We start from the raw sequence: 14,194 nt of genomic DNA on the forward strand, positions 1-14,194 counted from the left end.
TTGTGCGTTATCAACGTCAGAACCATACTGTCGTCTACTTACGTGGAATAGTTACGTGGGGATCGAACACAAGAAGCGAGCAAATATTACGGCTATGATGCTCCTCAAAAATTCTCTTATTCCCTTCAAACGCTCACACTCACTATTAGTGGGAAATCCCGGGCATGGATGAAAACTCAACAAGTTACAATGCTTACGCACAAATAAACGTTACACCTTACCTGAGCGACAAAGAAGATTCGAATGATCTCCCAGTTCGACTGCTGGCGATTTCCTGTCCACCCTTTTCTAGGCGTGCGTGCGTTCCGTCATTATTTCGAACGTGAAACACGCGAAGTGCCACGACCTCGAGGACGGACTAGAAAGCGACAGCGAGGAAATTGTTTGCGATTCAAAAATGGAAATATCTTCGGGGAACGTATAATGCCATGGACATTTTCCACGACCCCGCGCCAAAATTTGCGCTCACTTCCGTCGCGGGGAATGAAGCGGAGATTACAATAAGGCCTATTAACAATTTTAAACTAGTAAAACTTTCGCAAAAGAAAAAAAAACGGAATGGACCACTTCCGTTACTTGAACATTGTACAAGCAGCGCTAGTAGGTACATAATTACTAGAAATCTTGGGTCACCGTTTTCAAAACGTCCGTGAATCGGCATCCAAAGGAATCAGTCTTCCTAAAAGGACGCGCACCATTTTTTTGCGATGAGGATGTTACTTCAAGGTCGCCGGTTTCAGGATGCATGTAATTGCTGCGGAGCTCACGCAATCAAATCACAGAGATGTTGACGACTGTGTCATTTTCCTGTTTCATTCACAGAGAAATGGAAAAATGTTCCCAGTGTTCGGTGGGGGTTCCGAGATCACCCATCCAACAGCCAAGGACGATCAGTATAACACTCTCGGGTAGAGCATAAAACACACGAAGCGAGGAGAGTGAAGTTCAACGGGATGAGAGATGGTGGATTGACGAAATCGACCAAGCTAGTAAACAGTCAGTTAAGGGGAGAAATTTCGGTATAATCACCATCATTGAAGACCTCCTTAGCAGACTCTCTATCATCGCTTCACGTACTCAAAAGTTCTTTGAACCTTAATATCCCTTTATAACATCTACCATACTCCACTATGACGTTCTTTATAGATCTTCCCATCTCAAAACATTAACTTTAGGGAAGGTCCCTAAAGAGGTGGAGCTATTGACTCCCAATCCACAATTCATGACGTGGTTAATTTATTTTACTTGATTGATTTGAATACTTGGCACTGCTCTCTACGAGGCTGCTTTTCACATTTCCGGTAGCAGCCACATTGTGTGTCCATCTCCAAACGTCTTAGCCCGACACATACTCACAGCCTTCCTGACCCAGATGTGATGGGAGACTTCGCTCACCTTATTACAAAACCACTCACACAGTAGGGAATTGCTTTGCTCGCATGTGAATGGCAATATTCACTTTCCATTGCAAAGATTTTGATTTTTGAAGATCACAGGCTTTTCTCCGCCTTCCACCCAGTGATTCAAGCCATTTGGCAAAACAAGAGGTTTTAAACAGTCAAATACAGTAACCAGGTACATAAGTAAGAGTAAGTGGAGTAACCATGGTGTTCCAATTGCAATTCCAAGGAGTACATGAAATGAAACAAATTCTACTCTCTCTTCATGTTGCCTCCAAAGTAAAAATGCTAAGGATATAAAAATTTTTCCCCACAACAGAAATAGAATCGATTGACCTTGATTTAACCTTTACATTATAATGATAACAATCAACAGTGCTACTTCCTTCATACGGTAAATTTTGCAATTGAAACAAAATTCACATAATTTGGCGTTGTATACATAAAAAATATAACAACACATTTGTAAAAGCAGTATGTAATGAAAATGAAGTTAGCATGAATCTTGAAATTATATTTATTCTTAAGCCAGTGGTTATATTAAAAATACGGCATTGGTCACAGAAGTACCGACAAAATACCTTTGCGACTACATAATCTTGAAAACAATTGATTACAAGTTATATATTATAAAAATGTATTTAAAATCAACAATTTTGAAGCTTTGCTTAAAAAAACATGGTTAGAAAATATATTTCAAGTGGCTTATTCTCAGAATTTTATAAAAATTGACTCTTCTCTTTTTACTTCGAGCTTTACATTGCATGGTTTCATTTAGAAAAATACGTAATTGCTCCTGGAATTCAGCAAAAAACATATAAAACAATTTATGAACATAAAGGTATCACATCTATACAATCAAAATGCCTATCTAAATACTTGTACATCAATGGTTTGAACACATACAAAACTTTTACCGGTGACTTGGCATATCACTCATTCTCTTAGAACAGTCCATCAACACTGATTTTATCTTATTATACAAAATTGAGTGATTAATGCGAACAATACACTCATAGAAGTCTTGTTCTGGAATAAAAAGAAATTTTAAATGAGGCAAGAAACAAATATTCCACACGGTTAGTTTAAATTTAGAATTTTACCAGCAAATACAGGTTTTTTAGAAGGAATTCATTGAAGGAAGGCAAAAATAAATTCAGCAAGGACAAAATGTGACTGTGGACCATCAAGAATAAACAAATGTTTCCATGATTCTTGCTGAAAGGGTTTCCTGAAATTGTTCATCAAAATTAGATCAATTTCAAGTCTCACAACGTACGCAAAAGTGAGCACTTGTAATGGATGGATGCAGTGGCGGCACTAAGGATTCAGGGTCCCTCCCACAAAAATTTTTGTGGGGCCCCTTAATAAGCTAGGCTAGGAGAACTGGAAATGAATAAAATAAAAATATTCTATATAAAACCTACATATGATTTCATGATTAAGAAAATGCAGTTATGGCATCATAAAAGTTGAAAATGTGTTCAATTCCATCATATTAATAAAATATTGTCTTTTTTGGGGGTATTATAATTTTTTGAAAAATTACAATACTTATTAATTGAAAAATTAAAAATATATACGTACAAGCTAACTCACTATTACTTCATTTTTAACTGTTAAGATCTTTTTTTAATCGATGCTATAGAATGTCCAACAGGAAAAACCTTTTCCCCATCACTAGTAGTCACAATTATTTCCCAACAAAAGATGCCCCTCTTTTGCTCTTTCTTTTTCCTGAATGTACACAACATCCGACAATCTTTTTTTTTACTTGTTCACTTCCTTTTAATTTCTAAGGAAAAACCATTTAACTTTTGACCCTTTGGTAAACATTAACGTGATGAAATTAGTACCAGACATAAAATCCAGGAAAAATAATTAATGATACATTGATTTGCAAAAAGAGCAGTTTTCAAACAAGCTGTTATCATAATCAATTTTATCATAATAAATTTTCATAATAAACTTACACATATCGCTACCTTGGTTTGACAAGGTTCTAACTGACATTTTTGCAAAATTTGGTGTTTTCAAACAAGATAACTAAGTTTATGTTTCTCTATGTGTTGCACCAGTTTTTATTCCTCTATGTAAAATAATAACAAATTTAGAACAGTGACAAAGTTCCAACTGCAAGGAGAAAAAACTAATATTATGTGTGACAAGGTTCTAACTGCATTTTACTTATTTTATTACTCATATAAACATGTAAAAAAATAAAATAAATAACATATTTTCTTAAAGTAATAATTACTAGTGTATCTAGTGGATCACTAGTGTATGTGCCAAAAATCAAAAATAAATTCCCATTAATAATAGAAATAGAGCAGTTTAAAACTTTGACAAGGTTTTTCTCAAAACCAGCTGATGGTCAGTTAGAACCTTGTCAAACCAAGGTAGCGATATGCATTTAACAAACCATATATGTAACTATAAAATCATTAAAATAACTGAAATACTCACCACAAAGCAGGAGTATTGGAACTATTGTTAGAAGAGTTTGTGGATCAGATTTATTTTCTTCACATCCAGCTATTTCCGTTAGTTTTTCTAAGAAATTTACAACTTTCAACTGATTTTCTTTGCAGTCACTGCGTCCATGAAGTAAAATAAAATAATTCTGCTCATTTCCTAAGTTTTCTTCCGCTTCATCCCAAATGAACCAGAGCTATTTAAATAAACGCAAGTAACATCATATCAAACACTTTTCGAACATATTCTCACCAAATGAAATATGACATTAATTTTGATATAATTGATTAATGTAAAGAAGCAAAGATTATCGGTGAATAAAAACTGTGAATTTCGTCATAAAAATCTGTCAATTTCGGTTTGAAATTTCATCATAAAATTTCAATTTCGTCACAAAAAATACAGTTTCGTCATAAAAATTCACTCGTCATAAATAATCCTTTTTCATCCCCTTAACAATAATTTCAACAATAAAAATGCTTATTACCATATTAAATACATTTTTAATGGTAAAAACCTTGATAAAGAAGGGTCAAAGCAAATGCTAAAGGAATAAGTTAAGCATTTGTTAGATACACATACCATAAAAACTCTTTGCTATGTATGTATTTCAACCTCAAAGTGCGAGAATAGAGAAATGCGGAAGTTGTGCAAATGGGGAATATTTTTGATTGGCCTAAATTTCACTGTTACATTGGCCTGCATGATGTAAAAAACGTATAGTTATCACTTAACACATTGATAACAAAAGTCTCTAAGGACTTACACAAAAATATAATATCAACACCTACAAATATGTATTTATCTACTAATAGGTTACTTCCACCTATAAAGGTTTTTTTTTGGAATATGCCATCTGAAATTATTCACACTATGGAATTTAAAATTGGCTGAATCCTTCTTTTACTGAAATTGAGATCCATTGGTCTAACTTGACTTTAATTCTGCATTTTTTGGAAGTTTAGTGGTTCTTTTATTTATATTTCCATGCATGGAAAAACCTCTTTCTGCATCTACATTTGCCACAGTAGGCCGGCCCTTATTTTTCAGAATTGCGAAAAGTTATGTTTTCCTGGTCTCAAAATTATCCAAATGGTGATTATATTCTCGTGTTAAAATTTGGTAACTTTAAAATAACGGCAACCCGTGCCCCAAGGGCCCTAAGTACTAAGGACCCTCAATTGAGTTTTTTGGGGCCGAAAAAGCGCTATTTCTACGTAAAACGTAAAAGTAAAGCCCTTTAGGGCCGATTTTCTGTTTGTTTTAACCTATCTCTAAGCATTTAGGAGATATCGTCCGTCGTAATGCAATCCCCCCCCCCCCTAGGGCGTCACCCCGCACTGTGGCACCGCTGAGGTATGTCCCGCACCACTTACTAGACACTTCCCCTCAACCCCCTCCCCTCCCTCGGCAAAGACTTTGCTCCTGATGTCAAGATCTAGCCTCTGAAGAAATGTGCTTACCTTATAAAGAATTTAATCGCCATAACAATACTTCCAATCCAAGAGATCAATTTATTTTCACTCTGTCTATGAATTTCGGTACATTAACCAAAATAAAATATATTTTTCACCGACATCCCATATTTGGCAATTAAAGTGCCTTTCCGCACGTAAGGGTTGTATTGCGATGAAAAGTCACACTTATTGTTAGTAATGAATTTAGAAAGCTCTCTTCCTTCAACGTGACTGCCTAAAAATCTTGAATTAGTTTCACTCCTCTCGCTGCACAATAATTTCCCACTTAATGACCCCGAATAATTTGCGAATCGTTCTTGTATGTTCATCAAAGTGTCGCATGTTCACATCAAAGAATGCAATACATATTTACAATACATTAAATAGCTTTCTCGAATTAGTGGTGACAAAATTTGGTATAGATACCTTAAATGTCTTTACGTTTATAGAATGCCTTCTTCGGTGGATCATATTTTCCTACACAAGACCACATACGGCGTATCACGTTTTTTTCACACCTAGCAATGGATCCGTCAAAGAATGACAGGCATACCAACTCCTCACTCATGTACCAAAAGTGGTTTGAAAACCTCTTTTGTGCTGCTTTCGCTATGTCCAGGTTAACACTTTCCTAATTAACAAGTCTTTGTAGGAACTGCGGGTCACTGATGGGAGCTAATGCAACAAAAGGAGCGGAGAACCACATCTTTTCATTTCTTTTTGAATATATTGAAATCTATTCCACCAATCACTGCATTTCGTTCTCCTCTTTATTTGTGTAAGAACTTTATTTCTTCAGCCCAAGCACATTTATCCGAGAGATTAACTGCACTTTCCTCCTCGCGCGTCAAAAATGCAATGGTACTGCTCCTTGCAATGTCAAGCAAATCATCAAGTTTTGTTACGAAAGATTCTCTTCTCTTCATATCCACTGTAGTTCGCGCTCTCTTTATGCCGATGCACGTTCATCCATTCTTTGCCTCATTTTTCTAACTGTTCAATCGCCTTATTTTCCGTAACAACATGAATTCTAGTTTTATACTATGGATGAGACGCATTTCTCACGGTTTTTCTCGCACTAAGTCTTACAAATTTCGAACCCATTAGGTGATAGAGAAAACACACAGTACTTCCCTCACTGTCGGTAAATTTTATTTCTGTCAGCCGAGTATTTCTTCACTTTCTTTTCCAACCAGTTCAATGCCTGGATTTAATCTTGATTACATGCCTTTCCTTGCTGGTCTATTCTTAAAATTAACGTCACGTTCATGATAAAGTATTTATTTCACCACTTCTCTCCTTACACCCTAAAAAACTTCCTATCCTTTGCACACTATACACAAGAACTATCTCTATCTATCCACAGTGATCTACATCTGTGAACTGACTGCCTCGTTTCTTCTTCCTTGAATATTTCTATCTACTGTTGGAGCCCTGGAAGCCCTGCTCATTCCCTTCATGCCTTTATTATTCATAGACACATTTGTAACACATGCTTATAATATTTTGTACATAAAAAGCAATTTGGAACAAAGGCTGCTGAAATGGTTCGCGGCCGTATGGCGGCAAAAATCAAGGTTTAAGGGGTCAGTACCCAGTACATAGGACGGCGTTCAAGGGTTACAATTGACATTATAGGCTTTAACAACATTAATCATGACACAAGAGGAACAACCTATTCAATACTGTACCACTAGCATGTAAATCTTGTCATCAGGAGCAAGTCTTTGCCGAGGGAGGGGAGGGGGTTGAGGGGAAGTGTCTAGTAAGTGGTGCGGGACATACCTCAGCGGTGCCACGGTGCGGGGTGGCGCCCTAGGGGGGGGGGGGATTGCATTACGACGGACGATAACTCCTAAATGCTTAGAGATAGGTTAAAACAAACAGAAAATCGGCCCTAAAGGGCATTACTTTTACGTTTTACGTAGAAATAGCGCTTTTTCGGCCCCAAAAAACTCAATTGAGGGTCCTTAGTACTTAGGGCCCTTGGGGCACGGGTTGCCGTTATTTTAAAGTTACCAAATTTTAACACGAGAATATAATTTTGGTAATAATATAATAATAATAACACCATTTGGATAATTTTGAGACCAGGAAAACATAACTTTTCGCAATTCTGAAAAATAAGGGCCGGCCTATTGCCACAGGTATCCACAGGGTTTTCAGGGTTTTCTATCACACAATTTTCTACAAAATGGGGAAAATCATTTTAAAGGGCAAGAATAAGTGGAAGTACTGCAAATTCTTTTCCATCTTCCTGAACTGATCTAACAGAATCCTTCAAAGCAGAATAGCCAAGAAGTTCTTGAGTTTCTGTTAGTGATAATATGAGGACATTAGCAACATTTGTGCTTAAGTCCTTCACATCAGTTGTCAATATACACCCTGTGTTGAATAATCTTCCCATGGCTACAATAATGTTCCTCCCTAGGTCACTGTATACAAGGAATGACAACTTCATATTAGTCTTTCCGCCTATTTGCTTCAGGACCTCACACATGGAAAGTTGCACAGATTTTTTGAGACTTTTAAGAGAAGATCATTTTCTTTTCCAAACTGTGCATTGCTACTAGGATTTCAATAAATTAAGGTTGAGTCGGTTCTTAAATTTTTTCGGTTCTCCATAGATACCGGTCTGGTTCTCCCCCACCGGTTCTCGATACTCAATTCCAAGGATGAACTCTAATTATCTGAATTAAATGGGTCCTTCAGATCCAGTGATCTCCTATCCTTCTTTTCACTACGCATTCCTGCTTGCAAAACCCGCAATACTGAACTTCTACACCAGCCCAACTTCCGTCTGGCAATATCTCAACGATCCCTCTTTTCCCGCCTACCTCTATTTTCAATTCAGTCTCCAATACTTCTTCCTCTCTAGACATCTTCGCCTCCCGCTCTAATTTTAATAACCAAGTGAAAAGTCTATCTTTCTGACACTGACCTTTTGTATCTGATGTACAAGCTGAAAATGATTGTTACTTATGATATTAATTTTTTACATGTTCATTATTATATTTATATAATTTATTTTGTTTATAAGCCCAATGTAAAGGCCTTAGTGCTGTTTTTGGAGTGACATAAATAAATAAATAAATAATTGCAAATTTTAATGAACAACCACAAGAAGTGAATGAAAATAATTTCAAGAAAGATGTCAATCAGCAGGAAAGCTCTGTAAAAAATGTCTCCATAATTTTATTTTCCAAGTAAAAAAGTTAAATAACACATTGTTAAGAATGCATGATCGATCAATATGTCTCATTACATCAGGCAGCCACTGGTTCTTTCACCAGGTTTTTTGTTGTAACTTGTAAGTCAGATCAAAATACATTCTGTGATGTAGTTAACTTAAATTGTTGCTTTAATTGACAACTTATTTGCATGCTTCAGTGTCACAGTTCTTATAACCTCAACAATAAACTGCTCAACACGCCGGTACAGTGCAACTGGATAAACTGAGCGGAATATTAACGCAAAATTGTAATGCGGTGTTGCATTCTGCAGGATAACCACACTTTTTGATGCCTTACATAGGTTTATTAACTTGCAAATAAGCTCTCGGAACGCATCTTGCTTGTATATCGTAGAATTACAGTATATGAACTATGGGGGAAAAAAGTATCGCAACAGAGTTTGTGCCGCCACCATCGCTTCGCAGGAGAATGGATTCCCTTTCTAACGGTATATAATCCTTGGAATGAGACGAGGGAAATTCAAATACGGTTTTTTTTTCAGCCACCATGGTCGTGGCAGTGAATTTTCCTGCCTCGGACCAAGGTTCGAACGTATTTCGTACTCCTATCTAGAGTGTTGGTGCATTCGATATCCTTAGGAATTTTGCCTTCCTTTTGCCCGCTATATCCCTCTAACCCTCCTTTCCGTTCCTTCTTCGCGCCTACAGTGGCACTCGTAATAAAATTCACTTAAATGCCATCTCCACTGCCTCATTTTCTCGCCTCTGAAAATTTACGGGATAAATATTCGCTAGACGTAACCTTGAAAGGCAGCAATGGCGAGGAGCGGTTTTGAACATCAGGAATTACTCTAAATTCACTAGTCAACAAAAACTTTTTTTTCTGTCCTAGAGATTTTGCTGGGTCATCCTAGAGGTTCTTACGTCTAGTTTCTTTAGTACAACCGAATTAAATAAGGGTTCAAGGATATTTAAGCAAATAAATCGTGATTTTTAAAAATGTGAAAAAATGGTACTTTCATAGGATTTTCTCGAATATTTAGCATCTGGTAAGTCCCTACTAAGTGTCCATCAGTAATCTGCTAAGATGTTGCTGAAATTTCCTAGGTACTATTTTCCAAATGTAAAACATCTTGGTTGAAACGCTCACTGTGTTCATCTCTAACAGCGCTGAGTTTTGGTGGAAAAAGGCAAGGTGTGAGTCGAGAAAATATTTTTTTTATCATATTGCAGCTCATTTTTTGGTACAATTAATTATATTAGCCACCAGATCATGATAATTTCAGCCATGATATTTCCTAAAGAATGTCCAGATACATTTCTGAATGCGTTCCACGCGCTTTTTCCGTTGACCTCAATTGCTGTTGAAATTCCGAATTCTTCAGCGCTTCCCTAATCTGTGGCCCAATACAAATTCCTTCTTTGATCTTTGCCTCGCTTAATTGAAGGACTTTTTGTTTCAAATAAGGAAAATCAGCACTATTTTTGTCCATTGCTTTCACAAAATTGAAAAAGTCCTTATTTCATATGCAGAGGTGGAAAAAGAATATTCCCAGACAGCACACAATCCTCCGTATCTAATTCGTATGCAGATAGTATCCATTGACGAAAAGCGACGGAGCGGTAGTCAATGGATACTATCTGCATACGAATTAGATACGGAGGATTCTGTGCTGTCTGGGTTTTTTGGATCGACCAAAGGCTGACAAAGGACATTTTTGGATCCAGGAACGAGTTCTTTATGTCCCGGACAATTTTTCTTTCAAGTAATAATTATTTTCTGTCTCTTATATCCCACTCGCAGATGAAGCAACAACATTTCGTATAACCAAGCTGTAAGCCTAGTCAAATCGCAATTACTTTTAAGTGGCCTCAAATTTTCCATTTATATTTTTGGTAGTGATTTTTTTCTAAAAGTAACTGCATATTCTCGTAACATTCTTTCATTTCAGTTTAATGAGTTAACAGTATTAATGGGAGCTCAAGGCCATTATGTACGAGATTAGTCTTTAATATAACCTAGGAGGAGTAAATGAACAAACGTAATCATCTGTATTGAATTCAAAATTAAGAGTATCCATAATGGAGAGAACATCATTGCAAAAATCAAATTGTTTTCTGGAGAAAAAATCAATTCTAATTCGTCATAGCGAGATCGAGACATTAAAAGTTTCGTATGTGGATCCAGCAATTTCCAACCAATCTTAGGACCAATCGTGTTCCTAATATTTCACCCTACTTTTTTGATAAAATTTAAACCGTGCACTTGATCATTTAAATTCTCTTGCGCTATAAAATGAGGTCCATCAGATGTACTCGCTCCAAAATTTGGGTCCTCCGAGTTTCCGAATCCTTCCTTATTCTTAATTACTTTCTGAATCTTCGCTAAGACTAACATACTCCATTGGTTCCGGCTCTTGTACATTTTCAGAGTGAGGGAACATTAGTATCGCTGATTCAAAGTTGTCTGGATATTTTACTGTGTGTTTTGACTTCAGTGTAATTCGTTTCATTTTTTCAACAAAAATAACAGTCTGAAGAAGGATCCGCCAAATCATGGGAATGGCAAATTCCTTATGACGTTTTCCCTTAGTCCAACCAGTAAGAAGCCCTACACTGGTGCCTCACAACACATGGGGAGCCCATCCTTTATCTTGGCCACCCAACAGGTAGTCAAAAAAAAGCTTATGTCTGCAAAAGGAAGTAATTTTCCACCTTTGAGACTTAAAAGCAATTTCAACGTATACATAACAAAAGTCATCTGGATGTTTCACGCACTATCTAGGCTTGAATAAAGCTAAGCCACTTCTCAGCGATTACATTATAATAAGCTATAATTTCCTGCGATCAACAAAATTCTCAAACTATTCTGAAACAACTCAAGAGATCATTTTTAATCAAGAGAAACTCACGATTCCCCAAAAATATCAAATAAAAAACTACAGTCTGCGCCAGAGAGAGGCTCACGGGCGCCGCGCCGATTACATTACAGCTACAGCTGCATCTACATAATAACCTGCGTCTGAGCCACGTCTAGGGTGTTTAACAGGGGAGCACGCATTAGGAAACGCCGACGACCAGAGACCGGAAGTCTTAGCCTCTGAATGTTTGTCCAACCATACATGCGTCGGCAGTGGATTTGCGCAAATAAAGAATTTTCACGGGCACAAAAAAGCGTCAACAGCAATTGTAGTCACAGCGGATGCAGTACCGCGCGATTGTCAACAAACACCCACGTCAATCTTAGCGATGATACGACGTTTTTTCTCAAAAGACCGTAAATACGGCAATGGGAGATATATAAAAGTATGCAAACAACTAAACTTCCTGTTGAAAATAAGATTTTTTTCTTGAAAAAGATCTATTACGTCAATCAATAACTTGTATTGGAGTACGATTTCACCGTTGATTAAATAGAAGAAAATGTTTTCGCAGTATTGAGAATCGGATATCTTTTATTCGTCCGGTCTTTTTCGGAGTGATACGAAATAATAATTATTAATAATAAATATTATGCTCGTTCTAGAGGTCATTTTATAAATATTTATTGGCGCAAATCATCATGGGACACGTGACACATGGGTGATACCTGGGTGAGACATGGGTGATACTAACATCCGTGAGGGATGATGTCTTCCGATTTCCTCTCTTTGGTGGGTCCACGGTAGCTCCAAATGCCATATAAGCAGAGTCCCACAGCATTTCCAAGTCACTTTCACCAGGACAGCGGAATTGAGAAGACCAGACGCATCTGATCCAGAATCATCCCATACGATATATTCGGTAAGTTATAGTATTTAAACTCAATGAATACGCCAGTGCTTGCAGTATCTTTCACCTGATAGACTCATAATAATGTTACTGTAAAAATTTAAATACGAAATAATTAATAAACGGCCTAAATGTTTGCTTCACATTGGTGGCATCTGGAAATTTTCATAGCAACACGTTACATTATGCTTCATTGCGTTGGATTTATTAAAACAGAATTTTATTTAATTATTTTTATTTAATGTTAGTTATACACTTTTATTTTCCATTACTTAGATCGCAATTTTGCACTGTTTCTCGCGGAAAAGTATTGTGATATTTGCCAGTACGACCCTGTACTCCACATGAGATGGGGTGAAAATCGCCTTGACCCACGGCCCCCCTAAATGCCACCCGTAGATAACCTCAAATGCGTGTACAAAGTACCACCTATCACCTATTTTAGTCCTTTTTAACTAGGGAAAAAACTAATTACTACACCTTTCCGTTACGCAAAACATCTTTCTTCGTTAATGATTTCTATTGGTCATGAAATGGCAAAGAGATTCTCTTTTTATTCTTTATGTTACACTGAATGATATTTATTTTTAATTGCTCAAGCAATATAAGCCATTAGCGTATCCTTCGGCTAACGTCTTCAATTTTAACTTATTTCTGATAATTTGTGTATCGTTTTCTCCACGGATTTAGCAGTATTTTTTTAACTGCGCGGATTTTCTTTGTATTCTATTAATTTAACGTACACAGTATTTCTGCGCTGAATCTTATATACTCGTTACATATTAAGTGTATGGCATTTCGTATGCGGAGTAGTACTCTCTTGCTATGTCAATCACAAATTTTTCCAAGAAAGCTTGACGAATCCAGGGGCGGTCTAGGTAGATTGGGAGCCCTTGAGAAGGGCGGGCTTATGGTGGGGCACTCCTTACTCCTTGCCGGGGAATTCGGTAGTCCTCTTCGGAAAATTTTAGGAAACTGCATGCACGAAAAAGATTTTTCTCGATTCTCTCTTTTAAAAACAAGATAAAAGTTAATGAAAATTAGATTTTCGCATTAAAAAATACAGTGAAAAGTGATAATTTCAGGTGTAAAGCTGGTAAATTTTAAAGTGTAGTAAAGTTCTCTCATATATCTAGAAAATGCTTTCCTTGACGCTGCACTGAAATAAAAAAAGGCTCAAAAATAACCTTACGATTAACCTTTTCACAAAACCATCAGGTTCTCTAAAACCTTCATTTGTTTTCACATAATATTTTAACGCTATTCTGTAAAGAAAGCTACCAATGAAATCGTAAAATTTTATAATTGCAATAAACTTAGGTTCAAGTAATTACTTATAACGCGGGGAAAGCATTTTTCAGATGACTCTTAAACCCATCAGAATCAGATCTCAAAAAGGAAAACTTTACGTTCTTTCTTGAACATTTCAGTGGAATTTAGAGAAACCTCTGCAGTTACTACCCTATGGTCACTTATTCCTTCGGCGGTTCTCACGTTTATTACCTGATGAGGTATACTTGTTGCTAATAAATCAAGAATACTGTCTCCTCTGTTGGGTGCGGAAACTATTTGAAACAATGAATTTTATGTAAAAATGTGTAATGACGCCTCGCAAATCAATTAATCCCCCCACCAGGAATGAAGCTATACGTCTCCTAATCCTTAGAAGGTGCGTTGAAATCTTCACCAAAAATCAAGTTTCTTTCAGGATACTTGGATGCTAAGCTGTTTATTTGGGTTTCAAAATCTAACTTTGACGTTAAATCTGTGTTTGGTGCTGTTTAGTACTAGCTACTAATATATTTTTAGATTTAAGATATTTAATTGAACACCACACAGATTAAACGCTGGTCTCAGTTATGGTTTCCGCTTATCTGACGATTGAATAGGGAACTTGC

At 36.6% G+C, this 14,194-nt stretch overlaps 2 protein-coding genes across 2 annotated transcripts in view; one reads left to right on the plus strand and one right to left on the minus strand.

The window, feature by feature from the left end:
• Positions 1-1,901: 1,901 nt before the first annotated feature.
• Positions 1,902-14,194, minus strand: part of LOC124159108 (cap-specific mRNA (nucleoside-2'-O-)-methyltransferase 2) — a 45,850-nt gene continuing 33,557 nt past the window's right edge. Inside the window, exons 13-14 of the mRNA XM_046534663.1 lie at positions 3,867-4,071; positions 1,902-2,429 (exon numbers count right to left, since the gene is read on the minus strand). Of these exons, the coding sequence (XP_046390619.1) occupies positions 2,314-2,429; positions 3,867-4,071 (321 nt within the window). The 3' untranslated portion in view covers positions 1,902-2,313. The remainder of the gene's footprint in view (positions 2,430-3,866; positions 4,072-14,194) is intronic.
• LOC124159114 (dipeptidyl peptidase 1-like) overlaps positions 12,220-14,194 on the plus strand; it is a 48,931-nt gene continuing 46,956 nt past the window's right edge. The window contains exon 1 of the mRNA XM_046534677.1: positions 12,220-12,308. The gene's annotated coding sequence lies outside the window, so the exon portion shown is untranslated. The remainder of the gene's footprint in view (positions 12,309-14,194) is intronic.

Source organism: Ischnura elegans, chromosome 1, assembly GCF_921293095.1.
Source record: "Ischnura elegans chromosome 1, ioIscEleg1.1, whole genome shotgun sequence".
Classification (NCBI taxonomy): Eukaryota; Metazoa; Arthropoda; class Insecta; order Odonata; family Coenagrionidae; genus Ischnura; species Ischnura elegans.